The sequence below is a fragment of the Setaria viridis genome, chromosome 8 (genome assembly GCF_005286985.2).
Source record: "Setaria viridis chromosome 8, Setaria_viridis_v4.0, whole genome shotgun sequence".
NCBI classification, from domain to species: domain Eukaryota; kingdom Viridiplantae; phylum Streptophyta; class Magnoliopsida; order Poales; family Poaceae; genus Setaria; species Setaria viridis.
The window spans coordinates 685,953-704,640 of record NC_048270.2 but is presented as its reverse complement, the minus strand read 5'-3'; the positions used below and the strand labels follow the sequence as shown (position 1 = coordinate 704,640).

At 43.7% G+C, this 18,688-nt stretch overlaps 3 protein-coding genes across 4 annotated transcripts; 1 reads left to right on the top strand and 2 right to left on the bottom strand.

The window, feature by feature from the left end:
• Window positions 1-2,946: 2,946 nt before the first annotated feature.
• On the top strand, window positions 2,947-5,073 carry LOC117833353 (calcium uniporter protein 6, mitochondrial). The gene is made up of 2 exons (XM_034712810.2): window positions 2,947-3,465; window positions 4,383-5,073. Exons 1-2 carry the CDS (start codon window positions 3,085-3,087, stop codon window positions 4,836-4,838), a joined length of 837 nt encoding a protein of 278 aa, XP_034568701.1. The 5' UTR covers window positions 2,947-3,084; the 3' UTR covers window positions 4,839-5,073.
• Window positions 5,074-5,329: 256 nt separating this feature from the next.
• Window positions 5,330-10,545, bottom strand: LOC117833351 (probable galacturonosyltransferase 7). 2 transcript variants are annotated; one of them, XM_034712809.2, is made up of 9 exons: window positions 10,016-10,545; window positions 9,885-9,925; window positions 9,693-9,770; window positions 8,668-8,821; window positions 8,513-8,565; window positions 7,737-8,056; window positions 7,118-7,475; window positions 6,488-7,039; window positions 5,330-6,199 (listed from the first exon to the last, which is right to left on the bottom strand). In XM_034712809.2, the coding sequence occupies exons 1-9, from the start codon at window positions 10,179-10,181 to the stop codon at window positions 5,921-5,923; spliced, it is 2,001 nt and encodes a 666-aa protein (XP_034568700.1). In that variant the 5' UTR covers window positions 10,182-10,545; the 3' UTR covers window positions 5,330-5,920. The 2 variants fall into 2 exon arrangements, with proteins under 2 accessions (XP_034568700.1, XP_072151679.1); XM_072295578.1 differs by lacking the exons at window positions 9,693-9,770; window positions 9,885-9,925; window positions 10,016-10,545 and adding an exon at window positions 9,186-9,405.
• Window positions 10,546-13,059: 2,514 nt separating this feature from the next.
• LOC117866343 (pentatricopeptide repeat-containing protein At4g18975, chloroplastic) lies at window positions 13,060-16,786 on the bottom strand. The gene is made up of 9 exons (XM_034750538.2): window positions 16,624-16,786; window positions 15,817-15,838; window positions 15,617-15,706; window positions 15,161-15,271; window positions 14,417-14,560; window positions 14,124-14,336; window positions 13,813-14,017; window positions 13,521-13,624; window positions 13,060-13,423 (listed from the first exon to the last, which is right to left on the bottom strand). Exons 1-8 carry the CDS (start codon window positions 16,710-16,712, stop codon window positions 13,527-13,529), a joined length of 972 nt encoding a protein of 323 aa, XP_034606429.1. The 5' UTR covers window positions 16,713-16,786; the 3' UTR covers window positions 13,060-13,423; window positions 13,521-13,526.
• Between the last annotated feature and the right edge of the window lie 1,902 nt (window positions 16,787-18,688).

Here is an 18,688-nt window from a genome sequence, read left to right as displayed (position 1 = left end):
CCGAGCGTTACGCCGGCTTGGCTGGAACGCATGCGCCGCCGCGCGCCGCGCGTTGGCCATGGCCGTCGCCATGGAAGGGCCTGCTTCGGCCACGGCTAGCTCGGGTAAAGGCGAGTGCTGCGCTGCTTAAGTCGTAGGAGTGCTCTCGTAGAGCTTGCTGCCTTGGCGCTGCCGCCGGCGAGAGCTGCGAGCTGCCGCTCTTGCGCGCCGACCGAGCTCAGCCCAGTCCGCCGCCGCTGCCGCAAGCTTCTGTTCAGCCCACCGCCCAGGCCAAGAACCCCACCAGTAGATGCGCGGTAGCCTAGGGAGTCCGCCCAGCTAGTCCTCGTCACCGGCAAGGTCACCGGCGGCGAGTTGCCGGCGTGACCCGCCGGACACCCGCGGTCAAGGGTCGGGCCGTTGTGCCTTGACTCGAGGACCCGCGCGTTAGTGGCCTTGACTAGGAAGGGCGCCGGTGAGGATAGGGTTTCCCAGGGTTTTTTTTGGAAAAATTGGATTTAGGCGTTTTAGATATTAGTTTTAAATTCAGTTTCTTATTTAATTCTTTATAATTTATAGAGATGTCCAAAAATAGTGAAATCAATTTTTTTAGGCTTTTTTATTTTCCTTTATGCATTAAAAATTCTTAAACCCTAGGATAAAATAATAAATTTAAGTATTTATTAAATACCTTTGATGAAGGTATTTAAATAAATACTTAATATTTATAAAATGAATAACATTTTGAATAATATTTTATTATTTACAAATAATTATTAATCCATAGGAATTAAGTTTTATAATCCTTTTCTAAATAAAAGAAAATGCTTAAGCTAGGTTAGATAAAGAAACTAAAATTGTGGGTAAATCTTTATGGGTAGATTAGTGTTGACTTGCAACTTTATCAGGAAGATAAGTTGTATAGTCTCTGATTTCGAAAAGTTTACATCTTTAACTAATGCATATACTCTATCGTAGACATAGAAGTCCTAGAAGTGGATTTCTTGGAAATATCTGAAGAGCCTCAGGATTTCGAAAAAGTTGTTGAATTGATCCCTTGTGAGGGAGGATCTTCTAAAGATACTAACCTTTTGCGGATCAAGACAAGCCCCAGTGCATCTAAGCCTATCTACTTTCAGAAATTATTATTCATGAATCCATCTATTGGTTATTTCCTGATGAATGCATTAAGTCTAGGAATTGATTGCAAACCACTCTTGTGCATGATCCTACCTTGTTTAGAGGAAATCTTTACCACTTGTTCAACTAATTAGTAACTATCCTATGCTTAGCAATGCCTAGATATCTTTAAGTAACTTTGGTTACTCAACTCTAAGATTAATTTGGTCATACATGTTAATCAAGGAAAATAGCCTGAAATTTTGAAACTGTGGACAAAAGCTAGAGATGATAGTTCTAGAGATGATACTTCTGTCTGTTAAGTTCAATTTGGTTAAGGATTGTTCATTGTTTTAACCAGTGATCAAGTGATTTTTACCTGGTTGCTTACTGAGTATGGAGCCAGCAAAGCTCGGCAGGTTAGTTGGCTCTCTGATCGGAAATATTTCGTACCCATGTTTGACGTGCTGGAGAATGACAAGGGTATAGCCTGAAACTCACATGGAGATCAGGACCAGACGTGGGGTGCCATGTGGGGGTGCGTCCCTGGGTTCGGGTAGTCATATTTCCGATCGTTGGGTTCGGCTAATCGAAAGGTTGTTATGTGCAACCTGGACAGTTGTGCATGGTTGGTAGTCGGGTATCTCCTGCAGGATGTAAATCGGTCCGGATCACCACAATTCTCAGTTATGAATGCACTTGATCATCGCTTAAGTATTGTAGAGTAATCAAGTTGAATATAATGTTTTCCTGAAATTAATATGCTGTATGATTTAGTTCCACCTGGTTGCTCAAAAATATTTATTCACCTAGACGGGCTAGATAAAAACTAATTTGAAATAAAATGATAAAACTAAGGTTCTACTAGTAGTAAGTTTTCCGCAAAAATGTAAGTCAGCCAGTACATCATAAAACTATCATATTCAAAATATATTGGTTAGTCAGGTCAGTCTTGCTGAGTACCCTCGTACTTAGGGGATCCCTGGTTATTGTTTTCAGAAGCACAGCAGGGGACAATCGAAGAAGAAGTCCCGAAGAACTAGAGTATTTATGAGTCTCACAATACCCTAGAATAAAACTTGGTTGTATAATTACTTGCCCTTGGACTGGTTTTATATTAAAAACTCCTAGCGATGGTCTAATTTGCACTGTTAAGTTTGTTTCAATCTACGGTTTGTAATAATTCGCACCTTCTGTATGTATGTAAAAATGTAATATTTGTTGATGCTTTCCCATCGTGGAAGCGATCCTGATGTATGGCTATGAAAAATATCGTGGATGTTTCAAGACGTCCTAGGGACACTCGACGGACTACCGGGCTTACATTGTTTTAAGTGTGTTTCATATAATTGCTGCTTAAACAGCGATTAGACGTACTTAAGCTAGTTTAAGTCGGACGGTTCTGCCACACCTTCGCAGTCGACAATTCAAAACTCATTCGGGATCGTCCGAGCGAAGGTGTTTTGGAATAGGGTCTGCATATTACATGACCCTTTAGGGTGTACAAGTTGGATTAGAATTCTTTCTGTACAACGTATTTCTATAATACAGTGGTTGAATGAGAGTAAATTCGGTATGTAAAAGTCGGTTGGCCTCCCTGTATAAAAAGGGAGTACCCCTACTGTATAAGAGTTCATATTTTGAAGAAATACGGGTCATAAGAGAGTTCTATTTCCCATTTATTATATACATGGTTTCTTTATAAGTGTTTGAACCAACGATCAAAATCCATCCACCGCGCAAAGAATCGTCAACTCAACACACGTGCACCTCCCTCGCCTCACTAATTCCCCACGACGGCGATGCAACCCGAATTCATCGACCGCCCATAAAACGACTGAAAGGGAAGCGACCGTCCCTTTCCGGCCCACCAAGCCCACCCACCAAGGCCGCCATTACTGGACTAGTAGTAAGCCGACGAGGCTTCCGACCACCGCCCGCCCGCTGCCGTTCCTCCTCCGCCACCACCAGGGCACCACCACCACCATGTCCTTGTGGCGCGCGGCCGCCTCCCGCCTCCTCCTCCGCCGCTCGCCGCCCCTTTCACCGTCCACCGCCTCCTCCTCCTACGCTCTCCTCCTCCACGCGCGCCCCTTCTCCCCGCCCCCGCCGCGTCCGGCCCCAGCGGAGGCCGAGGTCACACCGGCCGAGGCGCGCCGGCTGGTGCGCCTCGTGGGCGTCGAGGTGCTCAAGCGCCGCCTGCGGGACGGCCGGGACGAGGTGGTGGGCTACTCCGAGCTCCTTGACGCATGTGTCGAGGCCGGCGCGGCACGGACGCACGCCGAGGCCGAGGAGCTCGCGCGGGCCATGGATGACGCCGGCGTCGTGCTGCTCTTCAGGGACAAGGCATACCTGCACCCCGAGAAGGTCACATTTCTGACCGTTACATCATCCAGTTATTTCCTTTTAAATCACCTGCATCTCATGACCGTTTTATTCTGGATTACGATTCAGATAGATCCCTTTTACCAGCCCATTTGGATGGGTTCACATTCTTACTGATCAGTTAAAAATGGAACTTAACCTATAAATTCCCTCTTTATTAAAAACAAAATTCCATCAAATTCCCAGAGAAACACCCTGTTTCAGTATCCCTCTATTGTTTGAGATGAATTAGTCACCCTCCATTTCCTAGTCCTGTTTGTGGCATGTAAGAAGGTAGTCCTGTTTGTGGCATGGGGGTTCTAGCATCAGTTACTAGAAAACTGAGGAAAATGGTAACATTGGGTATTATCAAGAGGTGACATATGTCAAGATGCACATGGAATTACCCAGAGGATCAACATCTAGATGGAATTACAGAAATGTAAAGATTCAATGTAGGATGGTTATATGTTAACATTACAGCTATTTTGATTTGACTGTGTAGCCTGCAGTCCACCTCAACCGTTGTTTGTTCTTCACCTACCCTGGTCAGAACAAAGACCAGAGAAAAAGTGGAATCTTGTTAGTATCGTCCACGACACTTAAAATATCTAATATCTAAGCATCCGCCTCAGATAAAGCTATTATTTTATTCTTTGAGTGTAGATATTACATCAACAAAGGCTAAACGTTCAACCAACAAGGATTGCATCATGTGTTTGAGATTTTTCTTTTCTGTTGCTTTCAGATGTAGACTGTAGTGAAGTGACAATTTTGCTATCGTGACAGTGAAAATAATGCATATCAGCCTATTTAGTAAGAGTCAGTGGTTTCCTTACTTGGGTGCCAAGATGGGCAAAAGGAATCATGATGTAATTTTCTGACTGAATCTTATATTGATTGATTATTCACTTTTTTAGGTGGTGGACCTGGTTAGAAGAGCTGTGCCACTTGCACTCGGACCAGAGAATGACCCGAGAAAAAAGGAGTTTAAGCAGCTCCAGGAAAAGAAGGAAGAGATTGACAAGCTGGCACACAAGCAAGTACGACGTATCCTATGGTCTGGCTTAGGGTTCTTCATGTGCCAAGTCGGGCTCTTCTTCCGTCTCACATTCTGGGAATTCTCATGGGATGTGATGGAGCCAATTGCCTTCTTCACCACTGCTTCTGGCCTGCTTGTTGGCTACGCCTATTTCCTCATCACCTCAAGGGACCCGACGTATCAGGACTTCATGGAGAGGCTGTTTTTATCGAGGCAGAGAAAGCTTTGCGCCGCACAGAAGTTTGATATGGAGAGGTACATGGAGTTGCAGAAGCACTGTAGGTGTCCCCTGGAAGGCCATCACCCTCATGGTCCCAAGATTCATGGCTTGTGACACCACAGGAACTAAAGTTTCTCCTCTGTTACCTGAAGCTTCACACTGCACTCTCTAGGTTGTAGAACGGGCACTATTCACATGCCTTTCATCTGATACTATAGTCCGAGATAGCAATGTAGTCCTGATAGAATGCATGGATCATATAAGAGTTACCCTTTAGCTACATATCAGAGATAAATGGTGAACCCAACTGAATGTTCAACCTTGCTAATATATCATGTGTATTTTGACAGATTGTTTTGAGGACCTAAATACCTAACATGCTGAGCTATGCCGGTATATGTTCCAGGCATAGCCACCAAGAATACAAGATGACACAGGTTATGCAAGTCTCGAATAACACTTTCTTTTTTCGTTTGCTGTGCTTGATCGCAGATCTAAATCCAAGTTCTGTTAGGCACAACCATCTGAATTCTCACTCTTTGGAGAACTGATGAAATTTGTACAGCAAAAAGATCCTAAATTCAAAAAAATGAATGCCATCGAGCAGAACAAACAACCATCCATTACGCTGCCAGTGGGATATCAGCATCACACAATAACAAAAACAATAACAAGCCTTGCGGCAGAGAGCTACAGGCGACTATTTGCTAATTTAGGCATCATTTGCTGTTCCCTGTACATGATGTGCCACAGTCAACATTTGCCCTAGTATTGCTCTTGTACAATGAGCAAAAGAATAGCATAAAAGAAAATTATACAAAACATGAGCAGCAAGGGAACTGCACTTTTGCAATTCCAAGCAGCAAATGAAAAAGGTCATTCATCTGTGTATAAACTGGTGAAAGAACCGACACATCTCTTAGAGGGTCTGTAACTTTACTCCAAAGGTTTCACGCTGGTGTCCTTCTGATGTCTTAGATGCTGAGTTGCTGACAATTGCAAGGTTTTGCAGAGGACATTTCAGTTTATTAGCCTTTTGGGATTTGAGCATCGCCTTCGCAGGGGTGTATTTGGGTCATCTGTAGGCCTGGAGTGATTTTCTAGTTACCATAACTTTGTCAATTCATTAAGTCCATGAGGTCTGCGGTTCAAATGCCCAAAATGGTAGTATTTGGTGCATTTCATGGTACTGTTAATTAGTGGATGTTGCATTCCATCATGAATTTCTCCCCTGTAGTCATGTACTTCCTCCAGTAGCTTTTATAATTGTGTATCCCCAAATCAAGCCAAGGTTTCATGACACCATTGTAGTGTAGAGTAGGAGCCTTTTCTATATCGTCTCGACTAATTCCATAATCATGTCCAAGGCCTGACTGAACCCATGAGTCTTCCAAAGGGTATATCAGATCTTGAAAGGCAAGTATACTAACAGGGAGTGCTTTCAGTTGCTTTGATGTTAGGTTCTCCTTTTGCAGCTATAAGAAAAGCATAGGCAGTGCATCAGAAGATATATACACAAGATAAGTAGGTCAGTGAAAATGGGTAATTCCACCTATGCCCCTGAAATTTCACAGTTCCCTTGCCTGTCATTGAGACATCAATGGCATATAAGAGAACTTCAGAATTTTCAGTGGCATAGGAGGAGTTTATCTGGAAAAAGGAAGATAATGCTAGAGCTAATACATGAAAACCAAACAAAAAACTCTTAAGATAAGCATTGATAATTTCAGGTGAATCTTTGGATAGGACTATGGGGTACTGACCTTTTGGAGTGATTGATGATACAAACTGGTGACACGGAGGTCCCTCCATTTTTCCAATTCAATGACATTCAGACCAGACAACCACACACATGCATCGGAGTTGAAACTATGTTCGGCAATATAAGCTCTTAATTGTCCTAATGTAACTCCACAGAACTGGACAGCACCGACCACTTTACCATCCATATCGAGGTTCCACAGAGATGACAAGTCTTTTTGGACAATCAAATCATCATCCAGAACTACTACTCTATTCAAGCTATGAAGAAGGTCAGGCAACAGGAAATGTGAATGGCCAAAAACAGATATGTACTCAGTTTTCATCTGCCTCTGGGAAGATTCAGAATAATTATGAATTGTAACACGGAATTCCTCTGAAGGCCATAATTGTTGCATCTCAAGTGAATCTTCATGCTTTGGGAACTTCAGATGATCCTCAATGTTAGTTACATGAACAGTAGCCTCCAAGTATGAATTTCTGTCAAACCAATGCTTCATTGCATAAAAGTTTTGCGCATCAGTGAACAAGTGGAAAACAATACTGCCAGAATCCTGAAAATGTGTGTACATAAGTTAGCAATAAGATGGATATCTCAAAACCTTTTCAGTTATTTGAAAATAACAGTATACCTGGGAATTCAAAACTGTTGAATTAATAGTGGTTGAAACTGCAAGCACGTTTCTGGAAAATATTACATAGTGCTGGAAGGTAGGACTTTCAAGCATCTGCTTATTTAGTTGGTCCGTGTGGATTGATCGAGATTTGAAATATTCTAATGTCAATCTCATGTTCAAGCAATGGTGAGTTTTCGGCATAGTCTGGACACCAAGATGATATAGAAATGCACTCTGTCTTGTATGGAAATAAGCTTCATCTTCAGTTATATCAAGTAGCTGCCTAAGTTTCCGTTCAACATTAGAGCATCCTACTTCACAAGACTTGGTTCTCTCAATTGTGTTCTCCATTTTCTCTAGCTTTTCTGTAAAACTGAAAAGATCAAGCAGCCATTACCTTCAGAAACAAATTGAGGACAAAATAAACAAAAATGAATTGCAATGCGATATTTTTTTAGAAGTCACATGCATCATAATGGTCTATGCTACATTCTTCATTGCTTGAAGAAAACCAGATGTCAATTGAAACAAGAAATGGAGCCATCTTAATGAATTGCTATAGCAGTGTAGGCAAAAAAGTTTAGAAAAACAAAAAAGATCATATAATATTTTTTAAATCTAACATGGTACTAACATTGGTGGCAGATCAGCATCTGTGATGGTGTCACTCAGCATGCGTTCATGTTCTTGAATGCTTTGTTTCAGTTCACGTGTAAATCTTTCATGCTGCTTTATTTTTGCAATACTAGGATAATGAGCTCTTGCAATAAAAAGTTGATCTTTAAGCCTCTTCACAATAGCATCTTTCATAACTTCCCTATGCTCAGTAGACCAGAGGCAGTAACTTCCATATTCATGTTCACAGGACTTGGGATTCCCCTCATGCACTGTCTCTTGACCATGGTTCTCTTTCCCATTAACAACAGTATCATGTCGCAAAACAGTTTTAGATTCCTACGGCACAAAAGTAGAGCAGAGCAGTTATGAAGGATCCCTAGTAGAAAAAATGCCAGGCCTTAAATTTAAAGCACAAATCATCACAGGAATACAGGAGTCACATCCTGAACCAACAATTACAAAGCTGTAGTGCCAACATTTAAACTAACTGCAATTGGCTCTTACAGGGGTTTGCTGAAGTCTTGAAGTACTAAGGATGAAAACGTATATGCTTACTTCTAACTGGTGCACATTATAGAGCACTGTATGTAAAACCAATTCACAACATGGTATATGGCCATAAATGATGAGTGGTAGTAGGATTGGCGCAAAAGCCTCATACCATGAACTGAGCTCACATTTTTCTTGTGTAAAGCCTACAGTCTAAACAGCTGTTATTCAAATACAAAAAATACAGAGTTGCAGACTACTTTAATATAAAAAATGCAGCCAAATAAAGAGATTGTCTGTTACCTTTGATCTCCAGGACAGGTCCTTCCTTTGATATCTTTTCAGCATATCAGGTCCTGAAATACCACTGGAAACGGTAAGATGGATACTGGCACTGTCTTTTTTTTCGAACAAAAATACTAGCAATGCTTTGCTGTTTGTACGTTCCTAATGCTTACCATTGCTTTTGAAGGTGTCATTATTTAGCTTAACTAAATACAAAACACCCTTGAGCTTTGCTTTTGATTTGATAGCATGATTCTTAGACTTTGATCTAGGAGACATCTCAGCTGAAATCCCGTTGGATCCAGACGACGCCTTTTTGGAAACATCCTGCATACAAAGTTAAAAAAAGAAAGGAGGTTAGTCAAGATTGAAAAGGAAACATTTGACCTTAAGTACGGCAGGCTCTTGATTATTGTTTTAGGCAAGAGTCAGGAAACATCCATGTGGCAAAGGTGTTCATGTAGCTAGCTAATTGCGCACCAGATTCCAGATTTGAGCAAAGTTTCATCAGCAGTATTGGACACACTACACGCTGCCGGATGATCTGTTTTGGTATCACTACTCACAAGTGTTACAATATGCTTATCGCAACACAGTTAATTCAGAAGCTGTGTAAGAATATTTTGCATTCACTCTTCTATTCAGATATGGATTGGCTGAATGGTGGTCACAGAATATAGAAAAGGCCAACCTCAAATTGTTTCAAGAAGAACGGAAAAGGCCAAGCAATGGAAGAGGAATCGCACAATGGAAGAGAGCATCTTGACAGCAACAGCAGTTTTGGGTACATTTTTATCGGAGGCATGGCAAGGCATGATGAAAGAAACAATCTTGGGTTGCCACCTACAAGAATAGCAACTCTAGAATGGAGAAAAAGGCGGTAGGTTGTTAAGCGTCACAACACGCAGCTATGCAGACGTCCGCAAAACACGCACGCACACGCGGAGCGCATGAACGCCTTGAAAATCCGTAGATGCAAGTAGTTCAATTCCTCATTTTTTTCCGCGAAAAACAGCTGGGAAAAAAAAATCAACTCGGTTCTCGTTGTTGCTGACATAAATTTTAACCGCGTCTCGCCCAACTTGGTGCTGAGCCGCAGTTATTTCCCTTACGCAAAAGATGGGGAAGCAAGGAGCGGTACAGTAGCGTGAATGCGTAATCACTGTAGCAGAGCGTGGTAGTTGAATGGTAGCGGTACCTTGAGCAGCTCGTGCTTCATGGCGCCCCCATTCTCCAGATGCTGCTTGTTACTACGCGCCCCAAAACTGGCCAGCTCCTGATGAAGCAGAAGAACGAAATCAATCAGAGGATGAAGTTTAGTGCTCAGAGGATATCAGTAGAGTTTGAGAGCAGAATGTGAAGTTGGCGCGAGAAGCAGCAGCTAGCTTACGGTGCTGATGACGACCGCAGCGCGCTCCTCCGATCCATAGCCTGCAGAGGGAACACGGTTAGAGAAGCAAAGGAAGGAGTAGTCGTGTACAGATCCGAGGCCCTAGAGATGAGGTAGCAGCGTGTGCACACCGGGACCGGGGCGGTGGAGGCCGAGGAGGAAGACGAGCGGGAGCAGGATGGAGCAGACGACGAGCGCCGGCACGGCGGCGGCCAGGCCGCTGCAGCGGCGCTTATTGGGCGGCGGCAGCGACAGGGGAGAGGAATGCTGCTGCTGCAGCTGGTGCCCCTTCTTCATGCTCTACTCCACTGGCCACTGCTGGCTGCTGCTCTGCGTCCGCTCCCAGCGCCAGCGCCTGCAGCTCGGTAGTGGGGCTGGTGCCTGGTGATGCAATTACTTCTGCGTTAAGCTGCAGGAAACAAGGAAAGCAGGCGGCTTTCTCTGTTCTCTCCCTCTTTCTTCCTCCTCGGGCAGGGCGCGTTGGAGCCTCCTCTGCTAGTCTGCTCCGCTCTGCAACGGAACCAAGCACACCACCGCTACGCCTACACATTCACAAGGCAAGGGTGGAGTGAAGAACTCGCTGGGCCCCTCGTGGCCCCAAAACCCCTGCTTTTGCAGTTTTGCTTTGGACGAGTCTCTCTCTCTCTCTCTCTCTCTCTCTCTCTCTCTCTCTCTCTCTCTCTCTCTCCCTCCCTCCCTCCCTCCCTCCCTCCCTCCCTCCCTCCCTCCCTCTCTCTCTCTCTCACACACACACACACACACACACACACACACAAATGGAGTAGTGGACTAGCCAGCCCTGCGCCCCTACCGGGAAAATACAGATGCTGCTCCGCTTGTTAAATGAGTCAAGACAGATTCAGTTTATCACGAATTACTTTAAATAATGAGAAAGTTTGCATCGAAAACTAATTTTATACTAGCATATTTGTGCTATGTGTTACAAAGATATTATAGCACAAATTAAATTAGATTTCTTTAGAGGCTAGTAGTCTGTAAAGGTTGAGGACAAGCTAAGTTTAGGGGTGAGTTGCTCTTCTTTTCCGCGACATGTTTCCATCATTTCCTTCCTTTCCCACAGGAAGAAACGGAAAGCACCGGAGATGATGGTGAAGGAAGAACTGAACCGAAAGGAGGGAATAACAGTCTGAACTACTGACCGTGGTGGACATCTCTGTAATGTAGTAATGTAGACGATGGAGATGGAGAAGGCAGGGACAGAAGAGGGCCCTGCCTGCGTCTTGTGTGGCCATCACTCACCACTGGACGTGGACGGATTGATCTCATCTTGGGTCCACGCTTTCACTTATACCGTGCCTGGTTGTTGATTGCTTTAATTTGGTACCGTCTGCTCTCGACCGATCGTCCGGATCATCCATATTTTTTTCATGGTACTCTCTTCTTCTTCACATGCTTACTACATGCATTGCATTTGCATCGCATCTACCGCCCGTGGGTATGATGTGCTGGGTACTTCACTCAGTTCACTGTTCCGACTTCCGAGCCAGCTACGCTACCAAAAGCTTAAGGAGGGAGGGAGGGAGAGGGAGGGAGAGAGCTGTGAGTAGAGTACACTAAACAAAAGCTGCGAGTAGAGAAACACGCACCATCTATCATCCGCATATACACTATGTATTAACACAAAGCCAGTATCAACAGCCTGGTCAGCTACCTTGTCAACACACTTGATTAGATACACTATGTATTAAACAAAGCCAGTATCAGTGAGTCAGTCAGTCAGGCGCTCTGCTCTCTCTTGCAAGTTGCAACAGCCACAAGCTTGGGAGGTATCCTAGTACTTAACTTACGTAGTAATATTAAACTATATGGTCGGCAGTAAAATGCTGCGTAATTCGTGCTGATCCATGTCTCAGATCTTCGGGATTCTAATTTTTCTTCTGTTGCATGCACGTGCTGCACTTTACTACGTTAAACCATCAGAATGAGCTAGTGTTGTCGCCCACAATTGTCCGCACAAGCACAACGCAAGATCGCACTACCACATGCTGGTCCAGTAACCCGATCATGCGGGGCCCAAAGCCGCCTCCTTTTAGCCTTGCTACCAATGTCAAGATGGTTGGAGATTGGTGCCAGAATTAAGCATTATCACTTTGAATAGTACCATCAATATTCACTCCACTCCACTCGTTAAAAGCTTCCATGGAACAATGCAGTACAGTGGCGTCGCCGCTGCTCTTGTCCTCCTGACCGAGCAGTCAGAAAAACCAGCATCGACTTCATTTATAATCTTAGAATGATAAGAGGAGGTACTCGTTGCAACAATACAACAAAACAGAGTTCGAGCTACCGCACACGCAGCATCACGTTAAGGAAATCGATCATCACGTTAGTGCAGGAATTTGTCAATACTGTTCGCCAGCAAGCAAAGCGGCCGAGGCAGTGCAAACATGTCCAAAACGCAGATCAGATGCGATACTACGCACAAACCTGAGAAACAAACACTTTATAGCTAGAGGAATCAAATGCCCAAGGCCCTCCTCCATTATGCACATCTTTAGCACCAAATTCACACATACTAGTCCAGTAGCGGGCCAGAGGCACATGCTGGGAACAAGATGGGCAGCATTATGCCATGTACGCCAAACAACTGAGCGTGCAAACCACTTCAAATCCTGCCACTATGCATCACAACTAGCTTCCATCATCATTTCTTCATCTTTTCTTTTAACACTCAGGGTCAAAATCCAAAACTAGAGGTAGGCGTACATCAAGAGCCTTCTTCGATTTGAGACAAAAGACCCATAACCAATTAACCATATCCAAAGCTCTTCCGGTTGGCCTGGGCCCAACAAAAATGCAAGCTTCAAAGTTCCCATTGTATGTTTCCGTGAATTCTGATGGCCTGCTTTGTACACAGGGGGGAAAGGAAGGCAAAGCATCATGAAAGCAAAGATATGGCCACCTGCTTTAGCTTACCACTTCACTTGTTATCATAACTACCCATATTCTCCTTTGACACATACTTTTTCTTTAACTTTCAGAGCTTCAGCAAGGCTTAACATTTCCCCGTGCAGATTAAATTGAATTGGTGTATGAATAGTGACACTTTGCCAGTAATGAACAATGCACATTACACAGTAGGCGCATATTTGTAATGGTGAATTTGTGATATATATATATATAGTAAGATGGATGGATGGATGGATGGTGCCAATAAGAAACTGGAAGTGCCTGTGCGCGTTTAGTAACATCAGAAAGTTTCCAGTTTCCCTACAAATACAAATGCCCTTGTTCTATGGCCAAGCTACACAGAGAGTAATAATTGATGGCAGTGGGATGACATGTTTGCCCCAAGCTATAAAAAAAATCAAATTCTGAATAGCACCAACTATTGACAGCACCAGGAAAACAAAAGGAGGTGGCATGTTCCAAATTACGGCACACTATTGGCTGCATCCCTGCATCAGCTAGACAGCTACTAAGAGCAAACCTGTACTGAGAGCATCAAGATTGCAAGTGCTGGCAGAATCTGGTTTTGGTCTGATCTGATGTCACGTGTCAGTGGATCAGTAACGAGTCTGGAAGGAGAATAAAGAAGGGAGATATAATGTCAAAGAAGCATTTCTACAAACATAACTGTATATTAAAACTCATTGACTGCAGTCTTTAAGGTACCTCTTATCATGACTGAACGGTCACAGCTGATTCCTTATCTGAAGGGCAACAGTGATCTTGATGATTTTCAGATGTTACCATCTTGCTTTGCATGCTTCCATCAGCTGAGAACGGAATAATATGTTGTAATTGTTAGTGTCCTAACAAATGAATAGAATTTTTGCAGCTGCGGGGAATACTCTATAGATTAAACAATGCTTGTCATCATAAAAGAACCAAATTCTGCATTTGAAGGAACTAGAATTTCATAGGCGTAATACACAATATCTTAACATGAGGAATTGAAACTAACCGTCTGTTTTATCCAACTCAGTCTTTTTGGATTTGGAGCCTCTCCTTTGATCATCTCGAGATGGCCTGTTGTATAAATCCTTGTATTTTTGAAGCAACATTTCCTTTTCTTCTAGTAGTCCAAGCATTTCGTATGCATCTTCAACTTTCCGTATAATATCTTTGCTTGGAGGTTTACGACCACATGCTTCTAGTTCTTTGAAGAGCTAAATCATCAGAAAAGCAGGGCAATTCAGACGTATGTGTTGTCACATGAAAATAAGTGAAACATAACCTGAACTGGATCAGAAGTGACGGGGTTAAGGTTCAAACCTTCACAAGCCTTTCTAGCCTATTATTTCTATAATAGATAGCCAGCATAAGATGGCAGAAACGCCAAGGAACTGAATGGAGGTCATGGGCTATTTTCTTCTGCCAGATTTTATGTGCTTCCTCAGCTCTATTATCCTTCTCAAGTGCACACACTAATTGCTCATAAGTTCTCATTGTATTTCCTTGCCCTTTGCTTAGCATCCATTTTATCACCTGAATATGTTGTCAGACGAAATTTACTTCAAATGCATAGAAGACAAAAACAGTTGAAAGTAACTTAGAAGATACAATACCTGGACAATTCTATGCCATTGTTGCTCCTTTTCGAGAGCTGAAAGTGCTTGCTTTAGTGACGCCAGAGGAAAATCCTGCTCAAAGGCAACCCAAGCATCAAGGGTGCCGTAAACAACTTCTCTTGAATCTTTGAGGCCAAGGAGCTGTAGTTGGATAAAGTTCTATTTAGTAATTTTGTTGCCCAGGGCAAATAGCAGCTAAATGACTGCAATGCAAAAAAAATCTTATTGAAATTTTTCAATTTGAACAAGTGGTGTAATTTTATCCACGCTAAACAAGAATGGAGGCTATAATATATGCACCCAGGTCAATATCAAAAGATTAACGCACTGCTTTGTTCATTTTATACATGGAAGGATACGATCCTATTAGTCATTCAAAGAAGAGCCGACAGGTCCTAGCATAATCTACTTTCCTAGGACAACAATTCATTATATAACGAATTAGCTGCTATCATTCCTCCACCAAAATCAAGAAAATCAAGCAAAATGTGAATTAACTACTATATATTATCCTGCAGGTGAAAGAAAACTGTCTATAAAATGTACCATACAATACAATTTGAATCTGGTTAATGAAAAAAAAGGGAATTACATGCAAGCTAAAAAAAATCTTGTCGATGTATCTTTCATTGTCACTTATAATTTTCAAAATGTAAGCACATTATTATCGTGTGTATCATCATCGTTTGAAACATAATATGTTATATCCATTATATGAGAACATATGAGCAGTGTACATACAGTGTTGACAAGAAATTTCCTTTTCTCTGCCGAAGCCAATTTTTTTCCAACAGGCCCTTGTTCCAATTCCCTTGTGCTCTTTTGTACGCGTTTGATTATTATATCAGAGTCCTGTGTAAGAAAGATAAATTCTTTAATCCACACCTTAACCATATATAATGCCACAGTTTTGAAGCTAAACATAAACCACCAACCTCAAGAATCATAAATGCTCATATGGAAGCAACCTTGAAATTGCAAGAAACTATCCTATGCAATCAGTGCATCCAAGTAGAAACACTTAAGAATTACATCTAGTTTGAATATCAACTAGGCTATTTGACATGCTGAGCAAACAAAAATTTTATAGGCATTCTGAATAGTGAACAACCAGAAGGAAAGACTGGCAAGACAAAATAATTACAAAGAAATAGAATTGTTTCAATACAAAACAAAGAGTGATGGTATTGTGCCTACCTTTGCAGGCGTAGTTGGTTCTAACTCCTTTTGCTGATATGCTCGGCCTCCAGCAACATTTTTGGAAGTCGAGAAATCTCTAGTAGCATGCTTAAACCAACCAGATATGGGCTAAGCAGATGTGCCAGAGGTGAAAACGTTTTAGGACTAAACAGCATTAAGGAAGAGCAACTTCTTGCTTAGGATGGGGAGGCGTGTACCTCTATCTGCGAACTCAAGAACCTGCACAATGTAAATAAAAAGGAAAAGTTTATCAAACACTATCTCCTTAAGAAATCATAAACGGCAAACCTAGTAAGAGGGAATGCAATAGGAACTTGCAATTTTATAGTTCAACAATCGAATTATTTAGACATGCAATTTCCACCCTCATGGATATACAGACGATTGGCAACCCAAAAAAAATCTACTTTTTATCTGTAACTGGAAATACTTTAGGCTCAGAAAACATAATTTGGTTTCTAAAGGGAAAGGGGGCAAAATCCCATTGCTTTTGTAACTCTGAACACCTGCAGTGGCATGAATGACAAGCTACTCGTTTCAACAACTAGTAAAGAACAGTACTAGGTAGTTAATTGTTGCATTTTAGTTGGACCACGACCATCCAAGAGAATTATAAAACTGGCAGGAACGTTCAAATGCGAAACAAGAATGAGTAAGAAAAGCTATGGAGAAGTTCCAAGTGTCTCTGTACTGTCACATTAGCAACTCCGATCCATTCAGCAGCAGTTGACAACACTGGGGGTAAATGAGATTGGGGTACCGTAGCGTGAAGAGGTAAGAAGAGAAAGAGCGCAGTCGGCACAAGCTCGGCATCAAGCAACAATCTTTTTGCAATTAAAAGTGAACTGGTTGTTGGGCACCGCTACTACTGCGGCTAGGTTAGTGGTAGACTGGTAACAGTGGTGATTTGCTGGGAGACAAGCATAGTGATTTGAAGGAAGGAAAAAAGATGGGATTGTAGAGTTACGGAAATGGGGCAGGGAAACGGAAGTGAAGGAACTCACCGGTGGAGGGGAACGGGGTCGCAGGCTGCGTGGCCGCTGGCGGGTAGGCGGTGAAGAGCGCGGAGGGATCGTCGGAGATGCCCGAGCATGGCGGCGGCGGCGGCGGAAAGTCCTGGCACGTCCGTCTGCTGGGAGCGGCACAGGCCAAGGCAGCCCAGGCCGATGGGCCGTAGAGTAGATAGAGCCCATATATCCACACAGCAGCGTACGTAATTTTTGCTGGATCAGCAGCCGTGTGGAGTGAGCGAGCACACACATTGCAGATCGACCTGTCTGCCGGTGAGCATGTCACTGCGGTGGCGGGCACGATCTGGCATTTCGGGAGCGTTCCCGATGTCATCCTCACATCGCTGACGTAGCACCGGCAGGACGTATGGGCCGTACGGCAGCAAGGCCGGCGGCGGACGGCGCCTGCATCGTCGGCTTCTGGGGGCGCTCCGGCTGGCTTCTCGATGCCATTGGGGTCTACATCAAGCCATCATGCTCCTCCACAAACCCGGCGTACAAGACCGACCATGCGTCAGGGTAGGGATGAAATAAATTAACTGGCGCTATTATATTATATATACACTGGAAATTAATTGCCATTCTTGTTGATGTATGCTGGTTTGTGAAGATCATTGTTCCTGAAAGAACACAGGAAATCTTGTATTCTGTTTCTATCTGGTGACTGATGAGTCAACCTTGGCGGTGGCAGTTTTTTTTAAAAAAATGGTGGTGGCAGATTTGCAGCCCAAACGTGAAGACTGGCCAATATTCAAATTTCTCAAATTGAAGGAAAGAATAGAATTTTTTTCTGAGAGGGTACAATGAGAACACCTCAAACCTACGCACACCACACTCACACTATACGCACACACACCATGGAAGGATTGGGAGGCTCTAAGCCTCCAGTGCGCGGGAAACGCGCAGAACCACCGTGCACGCGTGCATACCCTATATCTAGACTAGGACTTATCCTGGTGGTAACAAGGGGAAAACCGCCATGAGACACACGAGTGTCGATCCCAGGAATCGAACTCGCGCGCGGCCGCTTGCGCACCTGGCATGAAGGAAAGAATAGAGAGAGGGGCGAATGGGCCGTGACGTAGATAGGTATCCAAGCCACGAGCCCATATAGTAATTTCACGGCTGGCGGAGTCCAGCTCGAATCGACCACCTGCACCAGATTTATTATGCAAGCAAAGCACGGGGTGTGTGGGTTGGATGAAATCGAATAGGCCGTGAAATCTAATCACCGATCCACCCACCCTCTTCGTTCAAGGGTGCAGCAGCAGTACGGCCGATACCCGGGAAGGATCATCAACCAAGACGCCGGTGATCGCGGAGGAGGAGGAGAAGGCAGCTGCGACTGCGACGGTGAAGAAGAAGACGAAGAAGGTGACGAGGAGGGTCTCCCCGGAGCACGTGGAGTTTGTCCTGGCCGCCAACCCGGAGTTGGAGTTGCAGCCCAGGCGGGTGAGCCAATCTGCTGCCATCATCTCCGGCGAGATCGTCAGGGCCAGGAACGAGCTCGTGCGCAGCCTCCAGGACAAGTTCCGGCACGAGTGTTAGAATTGTGTTTCTAACAGGTAGCTTGTCTACCATGTGCGCCATGCATAGGAGTCCTGGAGAGACTCATGTACGTGCGTGACAATTATGATCTTAGAGATAGACTTGGATTGTTTAGAGATAGATCCTTTTGTAATTCAGATTATAAAGCAAACCGAGTCCTAGACGATCACGATTGTATCCATGTAAATCTCTGGGTGGTTTTCACCACATATAAACGTGCAACTGTGGGAGTCAAGATAGGTAATCATGTTTCCCTCTTTTCTTACATGGTAATCAAAGCATCCTCTTCCTAAGCATCCACAAATTCCTACGCCAAAAATCCTCTTGCACCAAAAACATCCTGCGCCAGAAACTTTCCTGCACCAAAACCATCTTATGGAGTCAGCAGCAACCCTGCGCCAGTTATCTTCTATAGAAGGCCCAGTTTCTTCCTACTATTCGAGGAGCTCGACTCATGGAGATCCTAGATGGATCTACCCCTGAGCCGAGACAGCTTCTATGGAAGGCCCAG